General features: G+C 49.5%; 1 protein-coding gene across 1 annotated transcript; it reads left to right on the top strand.

Annotated features, from left to right (window-relative positions):
* Window positions 1-6,581: 6,581 nt before the first annotated feature.
* LOC134201796 (uncharacterized) lies at window positions 6,582-9,123 on the top strand. Its single transcript, XM_062677023.1, has 2 exons — window positions 6,582-7,873; window positions 7,955-9,123. The coding sequence occupies exon 1, from the start codon at window positions 6,686-6,688 to the stop codon at window positions 7,676-7,678; it is 993 nt and encodes a 330-aa protein (XP_062533007.1). The 5' UTR covers window positions 6,582-6,685; the 3' UTR covers window positions 7,679-7,873; window positions 7,955-9,123.
* The last annotated feature ends 779 nt before the right edge of the window (window positions 9,124-9,902 follow it).

Here is a 9,902-nt window from a genome sequence, read left to right as displayed (position 1 = left end):
CATTAACGGTGCTCTTAGGCACCACAAGCACCGGTCACCGTCCTCGTCGAACCCGTCGCTTGCGACGAAGGGCTCGACGAGCGAACTAACCCATAGACACAGCCCACTGAGTTTCTCGCCGGATCTTCTCAGTGGGTCGCGTTTCCGATCCGGTGGTAGATTCTGCGAAGCACTGCTCTTGCTAGGGTCAGTGTTAGCAACTCTCCGGTTGAGCCCCGCGAGCTCACCTACAAACGTTAGGGTGAAGCTGAAATAGCCTCTCAAGGCTATCAGCATAGGTAGGAAAAAAAAAAAAAAAAAAATCCTTAGCTCGATTCCGATTTGAGCAACCGACGCGCGTGGACGTGCTCATTGTTTTGTCGGAAGTGACTACCGGTGATAATAGATCATTGTTCGTGGCACATCTGTGGCCCAAGTGTTTCTCGGAATTTGTACCTGCGCCTAATTGCAAGGCATTGCCGCCCGGGAACTGTGCAGTGGTTCTATTCACTCTAATTCTATTCTATTTATTCTATTCACTAAAATTTCTAAAATTCCTAGAATCGCTTCGGCCAATTTAGTGTTACCGACGCAGGGGCCTCGCCGCAAGGCGAGCGCGTGTTTAAGTCCCGGGGCCGCCCCCCCCGGGCGAAAATCACGTAAAGATGGAGGAAAAAATTTTCATCGACTTCATTCGGGAAAAATATCCGACAATCGCGCCCGAATTCGAAGCCTATAGGGCTTCATTTGGTAAATATTCTCCCCCCGCATCTCTCGCCGCTGTCGCCAAACATGCCTCGCAGGCATGCCTCGCGTGCCCCGCCGCCGGTCCGTGTTCAAGCGCACGTACGCACGCCGTCGCCGTAGCGTCTAACGCCCCCGCCCCCGCTTTCCCCGCGCCCGCGTCAATCACGTCAGTTTCGTCCGTCGCGACCTCAATAGCGTCTAGTTCAGGCTCCGATACCGAATCGGAGATGGACTTCGAGTCCGCGACTAGCCCTCAACCCGGAACCTCGGATGGGTTCCAAACTGTAACGCGCGGTAAAAAGCGTACTCGCGTCGTGGAGTCCCGGAGCTCCATGACGAAGCAAACCAAGTCCGCGACCGCCTCCCGACCGCAGGTAGTCGTGACGCCGGAGTCGGACTCCGCCCGCCGCGTAACCCCTCCGCCGCACCCAAAAACCGCGCCCGCGCCTAAAACAGTTGTCCCGCCCCCGCTGATACTCCAAGAGAAGTCAGCGTGGAATCGCGTATCCCAGGCCCTTCAGGCCAACAAAATTAATTATACCCATGCGCGTAACGTCGCGCATGGTATTCAGATTAAGGTCGCAACGCCGGGCGACCATAGGGCCCTCTCTGCTTACCTCCGAAAGGAGAACATAGGTTATCACACCTATGCTCTTCAGGAGGACCGCGAACTCCGCGTAGTGATACGCGGAGTCCCCAAGGAACTAGAAATAGACTACGTAAAGGAGGATCTGATAGGTCAGTCCCTCCCAATAATTAGTGTGCACCGGATGCACAGCGGACGCGGCAGACAGCCGTACAATATGATTCTCGTCGCGCTAGAATCAACCCCGGAGGCAAAGAAAAGAATCTCATGTCTCAAAACGATATGCGGCCTCTCCGGGGTCACCATCGAAGCCCCCCATAAACGTGGTACTCCCGGGCAGTGCCACAGGTGCCAGCTCTATGGCCACTCAGCGCGAAATTTCCACGCGCGCCCCCGCTGCGTGAAATGCCTCGGCGATCACGCAACCACAGAATGTTCGCGTGTTAGGGAAACCGCGACGGAACCCCCAAGCTGTGTCCTATGCCTTAAGCAAGGGCACCCGGCAAACTATCGCGGATGTCCTAGGGCTCCGCGTAAACGCCCGAACCACCCAGCCCCCCGAACCGTCGACCCAAAGACTTCGGCGCCTTCAGTGCCGAAACCAGCCTTCGTACCGGCTGCGGTTCCCACCGTCTCGGCGTGGAAAAAACCGCTGCCGTATACGAAGGAGGGAACACAAAACGTACCCCAGCTCCCGCCTGCGACACGTCCCGCGCCTCAGCCCCTACTCGCACCTCGCCCCGCGCCCGCGTACCGCCCCCCGCAACCCTCAGTCGTCAACGACTTCGCGCTCGTGCGCGACTTCGTTACCGCGGTAAACTTTGACCGTCTGCGATCGTTCGCAGATGCTATCCGTAGGTCGGTAACCCCCGAACAGCGGCTCGCGGCCGCTTTCGATCACATGGACGTCTACGAGTCCGTGTCTCGCACGTTATAAAAATTCTTTACCGGTAATCAATGGCGCAAAAAGGTAGAGAAAAACCGTATTCCATTACGTTAGCATTCTACAATGCTAACGGACTCGCGCGGCAACCCGATCAAATTTTCGAATTCCTCCGCGACAATCTTGTAGATATATTGTTAGTGCAGGAGACCTGTCTGAAGCCCTCGCGTCGTGACCCGAAAGTCGCGAATTACGTCATGGTTAGGAATGACAGACTCACCGCCTCCAAAGGCGGGACTGCCATTTACTATAGGCGGGCCCTGCACGTTGTCCCTCTCGATACTCCCTCGCTCTTACATATCGAGGCGTCAGTGTGCCGTATCTCGCTGACGGGACACCAGCCGATCGTCATCGCATCCGTTTATCTCCCCCCGGACAAGCCCCTCCTGAGCAGTGACATTGAGTCACTGTTCGGCATGGGAGACTCCGTCATCCTGGCAGGCGATTTAAATTGCCACCACACTAGGTGGAACTGCCATCGTACGAACGTTAACGGTAGGCGTCTCGACGCGTTTATAGACGACCTCACTTTTGAAGTAGTCGGTCCCCCAACTCCAACATGTTATCCGTATAACATCGCGCTCCGTCCGAGCACTATAGACCTGGCATTGCTTAGGAACGTAACTCTGCGCTTACGTTCCATCGAAGCACTGTCAGAGCTCGACTCAGACCACCGACCTGTCCTTATGCAGCTCGGTCGCCCTCACAACCCAGTCACTGTTACGAGGACCATGGTGGATTGGAATAAGCTGGGCACGTGCCTAGCCGAAGCCGCTCCGCCAATCCTCCCTTACGGCCCGGATTCGAATCTATCCCCCGAGGACACCGTCGAATCCATAAACATCATTACCGATCACATCTCTTCCGCGATCATTAGATCTTCAAAAGAAGTCGATGTGGAGGACAGCTTCCACCGCATCAGACTGTCCTCCGAACTTAGGAATCTCTTAAGAGTTAGGAACGCGGCAATCCGGGCCTACGATCGGCTTCCCACGCATTCAAACCGGATTCGGATGCGTCGTCTACAACGCGAAGTCCACTCCCGCCTAAGCGACGCGCGTAACGATAATTGGCATAGTTATTTAGAACAACTCGCGCCCTCCCACCAAGCATACTGGCGACTAGCTAGGACTCTCAAATCCGAAACTACCGCTACTATGCCTCCCCTCGTACGCCTTTCAGGCCAACCACCGGCATTCGATGACGATGACAAGGCTGAGCTGCTGGCCGATGCACTGCAAGAGCAGTGTACCACCAGCACTCAACACGCGGACCCCGAACACACCGAGTTAGTCGACAGGGAGGTCGAGCGCAGAGCTTCCCTGCCGCCCTCGGACGCGTTACCCCCCATTACCACTGACGAAGTTAGAGACGCGATCCACAATCTCCAACCTAGGAAGGCATCCGGCTCCGACGGCATTCGCAACCGCGCGCTAAAACTCTTGCCAGTCCAACTGATAGCAATGTTGGCTACAATTTTAAATGCCGCTATGACGCACTGCATCTTTCCCGCGGTGTGGAAAGAAGCGGACGTTATCGGTATACATAAGCCGGGCAAACCGACAAACGAAACATCTAGTTACCGTCCGATTAGTCTCCTCCCGACGATAGGAAAAATTTACGAACGGCTCCTTAGGAAACGCCTCTGGGATTTTGTTACCGCGAACAAAATTCTCATAGACGAACAGTTCGGATTCCGCTCTAAACACTCGTGCGTACAACAAGTGCACCGCCTCACGGAGCACATCCTGATAGGACTAAATAGGCGTAAACAAATCCCGACCGGCGCCCTCTTCTTCGACATCGCGAAGGCGTTCGATAAAGTCTGGCACAACGGTTTAATTTACAAACTGTACAACATGGGAGTGCCAGACAGACTCGTGCTCATCATACGAGACTTCTTGTCGAACCGTTCGTTTCGATATCGAGTAGAGGGAACTCGTTCTCGTCCCCGTCAACTGACTGCCGGAGTCCCGCAAGGCTCCGCGCTCTCCCCGTTATTATTTAGTTTGTATATCAATGATATACCCCGGTCTCCGGAGACCCATCTAGCGCTCTTCGCCGATGACACGGCTATCTACTACTTGTGTAGGAAGATGTCGCTGCTTCATCGGCGACTCCAGATCGCAGTAGCCACCATGGGACAGTGGTTCCGGAAGTGGCGAATTGACATCAACCCCACGAAAAGCGCAGCGGTGCTCTTCAAAAGGGGTCGCCCTCCGAACATCACTTCGAGCATCCCACTCCGTAGTAGGCGCGCAAACACATCCGCCGTTAGTCCCATCACTCTCTTTGGCCAGCCCATACCGTGGGTCTCGAAGGTCAAATATCTAGGCGTCACCCTCGACAGAGGGATGACATTCCGTCCCCATATAAAAACGGTACGCGACCGCGCCGCGTTTATTCTAGGACGACTCTATCCAATGCTTTGTAGTCGAAGCAAACTGTCCCTCCGCAATAAGGTAACTCTCTACAAAACTTGTATACGCCCCGTCATGACGTATGCAAGCGTAGTGTTCGCTCACGCAGCCCACACCCACTTGAAATCCCTTCAGGTTATTCAATCAAAATTCTGCAGGATAGCCGTCGGAGCGCCATGGTTCCTTAGGATTGTGGATCTCCACGATGACCTGGAGCTCGACTCATTTAGTAAGTATCTACAGTCGGCATCGCTGCGCCATTTTGAGAAGGCGGCACGACATGAGAACCCTCTCATCGTAGCCGCTGGAAATTACATACCCGACCCAGTAGACCGAATGGTAAACCGTCGACGTCGCCCAAAGCACGTCATTACGGATCCTCCTGATCCATTAACGGTGCTCTTAGGCACCACAAGCACCGGTCACCGTCCTCGTCGAACCCGTCGCTTGCGACGAAGGGCTCGACGAGCGAACTAACCCATAGACACAGCCCACTGAGTTTCTCGCCGGATCTTCTCAGTGGGTCGCGTTTCCGATCCGGTGGTAGATTCTGCGAAGCACTGCTCTTGCTAGGGTCAGTGTTAGCAACTCTCCGGTTGAGCCCCGCGAGCTCACCTACAAACGTTAGGGTGAAGCTGAAATAGCCTCTTAAGGCTATCAGCATAGGTAGGAAAAAAAAAAAAATCCTTAGCTCATTCGTTTCGATATCGAGTAGAGGGAACTCGTTCTCGTCCCCGTCAACTGACTGCCGGAGTCCCGCAAGGCTCCGCGCTCTCCCCGTTATTATTTAGTTTGTACTTTGTATATCAATGATATACCCCGGTCTCCGGAGACCCATCTAGCGCTCTTCGCCGATGACACGGCTACCTACTACTCGTGTAGGAAGATGTCGCTGCTTCATCGGCGACTCCAGATCGCAGTAGCCACCATGGGACAGTGGTTCCGGAAGTGGCGCATCGACATCAACCCCACGAAAAGCACAGCGGTGCTCTTCAAAAGGGGTCGCCCTCCGAATACCACTTCGAGCATCCCACTCCCTAATAGGCGCGCAAACACCTCCGCCGTTAGCCCCGTCACTCTCTTTGGCCAGCCCATACCGTGGGCCTCGCAGGTCAAATACCTAGGCGTCACCCTCGACAGAGGGATGACATTCCGTCCCCATATTAAAACGGTACGCGACCGTGCCGCCTTCATATTAGGACGTCTCTACCCTATGCTTTGCAAGCGAAGCAAACTGTCCCTCCGTAATAAGGTAACTCTCTACAAAACTTGCATACGCCCCGTTATGACGTATGCAAGCGTAGTGTTCGCTCACGCAGCCCGCACCAACTTGAAGCCCCTTCAGGTTATTCAATCCCGATTCTGCAGGATAGCCGTCGGAGCACCATGGTTCCTGAGGAACGTGGATCTCCACGATGACCTGGAGCTTGACTCTGTCAGTAAGTATCTACAGTCGGCATCGCTGCGCCATTTTGAGAAGGCGGCACGACATGAGAACCCTCTCATCGTAGCCGCTGGAAATTACATACCCGACCCAGTAGACCGAATGGTAAACCGTCGACGTCGCCCAAAGCACGTCATTACGGATCCTCCTGATCCATTAACGGTGCTCTTAGGCACCACAAGCACCGGTCACCGTCCTCGTCGAACCCGTCGCTTGCGACGAAGGGCTCGACGAGCGAACTAACCCATAGACACAGCCCACTGAGTTTCTCGCCGGATCTTCTCAGTGGGTCGCGTTTCCGATCCGGTGGTAGATTCTGCGAAGCACTGCTCTTGCTAGGGTCAGTGTTAGCAACTCTCCGGTTGAGCCCCGCGAGCTCACCTACAAACGTTAGGGTGAAGCTGAAATAGCCTCTCAAGGCTATCAGCATAGGTAGGAAAAAAAAAAAAAAAAATCCTTAGCTCAGAAGCGAGCGAGTCACCGTATCAGACAGAACGCTCCTGCGTAATATACGCTCTGAGTTAACATTTCTGGTTTTATTGACTTACGAAGACCACCCGCTTACCATGTCGCTACCCGAAAGTGGAAATACTCCAACATCAGAAGAGGGAACACCACGTGACGAACAACGGCCTAATGACGTAATTCAAGCTATGGCAGACGCATTTAAAACCACGATGAACGATATGATGACTCAACTGTCTTACGATCATCGCGTAACCTTGACTGAAATGATCGGCACCATGAAATCAGAAAAAAATACGCGAGTGCGCATTGCCGACGTTTATTTTCCTACATATGACCCCGATTCTAGTACCGATGTACACGATTGGGTAGATCTTATTACACGTACTCAAGCAGAATATGGACTTCGAGATCATGAGGTACGATTAAAAGCAGCAAGTGTATTAAAAGGTCGTGCAAAGACATGGGCAGATAGTAGCCTCCTAAGGACAACAACCTGGACGGAAATGCGGGATGACATGTTGCAAACTTTCGAACCCGAATCCAGGTACTTTGCAGATATTCTGAGTTATAGAAATTACACCATTGACGAGGCAGAAAACATTCAAGATTTTATTTCAAACGTGTGGCGTATGTTCAAAAGGATAGTAAAACCTCATCCAACGGAACAGGATGCAGTAGAATTTGTCATTGGGAGCATTGGAGATGAACGGATTCGGACAGAACTGCTCAATAGCAAGTCAAATACTGTTCCGGAGTTAATTGCTATAGCCAAAACGTTTCGCAAACGAAAGAATATACCAACTAAACCGACTGAGTTCAGTAAGCAACCTCGTTTGAACTTTAATCGTGATAGATCCAACTTGACTTGTCATGTTTGTGGAAAAACAGGTCATTTTGCTGGATATTGCCCGGAAAATGCAATTCGACGTGGAACGTTTTCAGCATCAGGATCAGGAGCTTCTTTCTCATCAAGAGATTCGCCGGTACCATCCATTAAGGAGTGTTCCTACTGTAAAGGGACTCGACACACTACAGAAAGATGTTTTAAAAGAATTGCTGACGAACAACACAGTAAAAGAGTGAATCTATGACGGAGTACTGAGACTAAGGCACATATTAATGCCTTCATGATAAAGACTGAACAAAACAAATTGGAAGAGCGAGGCAGATTTTTCTGCCATAGAAATCTGTATTGTGGCTTTCGGGACAAAGAAAAAATACATCGAAGTGTTTGAAAGGAATCTGTCCAGTCCCGACTTACTCTCACGCACAATTAATTAATCTGAGTGCACATTATTGATATTTTCATTTGTCTTGAATTTTGTGTTGAGCTAGACCACTAATCACTTACAAATTATTGTTTTCAGTTCAGTGAAATCATCAGAGAAAGGCTTTCGACAAACAAAGTGACCTCTGGGGAACTGAATATTTCATTTAAATAATGTTGTGGAACAGCGGCCCTACAAAATGAACTAGTAGAAATAAAAATACTCTACTTCTACATAATGCCCCGTTCGTATACCAGAAATTCACTAAAAGTACTGATAGAAGAAGCGACTCTGATTTACTTGGATAGCCTCCTTATGCTTGGAAGATTGGTAGAAGAAACTTTACAAAGATTGTACTAAGTACTTTGGGCCGAATGGCACCACTACGGGAATTGAAAAAATCAGGAACGAAATGGATATGGACTGCCTCTCACGAAGCAACAAGATTAAACATAATCGATTACCGTACCTGCGCGCTGCTTCATACCATGTTCAAAGAGGGCGTACCAATTGAACTTCATACAGATGCAAGTGATGCTGATCCAACTATCACTCATATGAATTGGAGACTGTGGCTGTTGTAAGATCCATAAAACCTTTATGTAACTTTTTATACGACAGAAAGCTCACTGTTGTCACAGACTGCAATGCTTTGAAAACCTTTCGATATATGCAAGAACTACTGCCACGTGTGCATCGGTGGTGGCCTTTTCTGCAAAATGTTAACTTTGATGTCAAGTATCGTAAAAGAGAAAGACTAAAACACGTCAATTGTTTTAGTAAGAACCATATTACCCAGAAAACCCTTAACTTGACTTTGGATAAAGACTGGTTAGTAATGAAACAGTACAGAGATCCTTTTTAAGTAGCCTAATCAATGATATCAAGAACAACGGCAATAAAAACACTGAATACTTAATCAGAGACGAAGTTTTGTGCCAAAAAGTTAAGCTGGAGAATGGAAGAACCAAGACTCTAAAAGCGGTACCACAATGCTACCAATGGAGTATCATAAATAATTACCACAAAGTTTTAAAACACTTTGGCTGGGAGAAAGCACTCGAAAAACTCAAAGAACACTTCTGGTCTGACAAATTGAGCTCAAAAGTTCGCAGCTTCATAGACAATTGCGTGGTTTGTAAAACTATGAAAAGTACTTCAGGCACAGCACAGACAATTCACGTAGATATCTCTGGGAAATTGAGTGGACCTGAAAAAGAATACGTCTTTGTACGGTTGTTGCCTTTTCCAAATTGTTTTATTAAAGCATGCTACTAAGAAAAGTCAAGAATCGGCCTTGCAACATTTGTATTTCTTTTTGGAACTCTCAAGAGGATAATCGTTGATGGTAATGGTGCATTCGTGTCCTAATATAAACAATACTGTAAACAGTACGGCATTACACTGCACCACATCGTAGCATACACGAATAGATCAAACGGCCAGGCCAAAAGAATTTTCCGCATCATTAAAGATGGACTCACTGTCATTAGTAATATTCAGCAGGATCACTGGGAACACAACTTGCTATTAACTGTACAGTACCTATCCAAAGCAACTGGGAAAGCACCTATGGAATGGAGCTAATTTCAATTATTGATGAAGAAAATGAGAGTTAATCCTAAATTTTCTGTAAAATAGTGTCTGAAAGGATGACCGAACGGGCAGAGAAAACTAAAGCTAAATTTGATAGCACTAAAGCAAAAATGAAAGGAATTGACTAGGGTCAATACGATTTAACCCTTCCGGTTGGGAACCAAAGTAAGTCAAAAAGTTCGGGGGTTACGAGATAAAGAAGGTCCTTCCTAATGACCGATACGAGGTCAAGAAAATCACAGAACGTGGACCCAAAAGTAGCCCATGAAAATTACAAGCAGCTCCAAACTATGGAAAACAGAATGAGATTGCCGTGTCGGCGTATGAATTTCCATTAGAAGAGATCAATGAGATACAATTTTTGGAATGAGGATTCTCTTTGTAACTTTGAACGCCAGCGAAGAGGCTTGGTTGTTCCAATATTATTGATGACATGTAAGCCAGACTTTGA

The sequence above is a fragment of the Bombyx mori genome, chromosome W, assembly GCF_030269925.1.
Source record: "Bombyx mori chromosome W, ASM3026992v2".
Classification (NCBI taxonomy): domain Eukaryota; kingdom Metazoa; phylum Arthropoda; class Insecta; order Lepidoptera; family Bombycidae; genus Bombyx; species Bombyx mori.
The sequence above is the reverse complement of the archived record's forward strand: the minus strand, read 5'-3'. Positions and strand labels throughout refer to the sequence as shown.

Bases quoted from the DNA above. Each gene is read 5' to 3' on its own strand.
- LOC134201796 (XM_062677023.1), top strand. From the start codon at position 6,686: ATGTCGCTACCCGAAAGTGGAAATACTCCAACATCAGAAGAGGGAACA.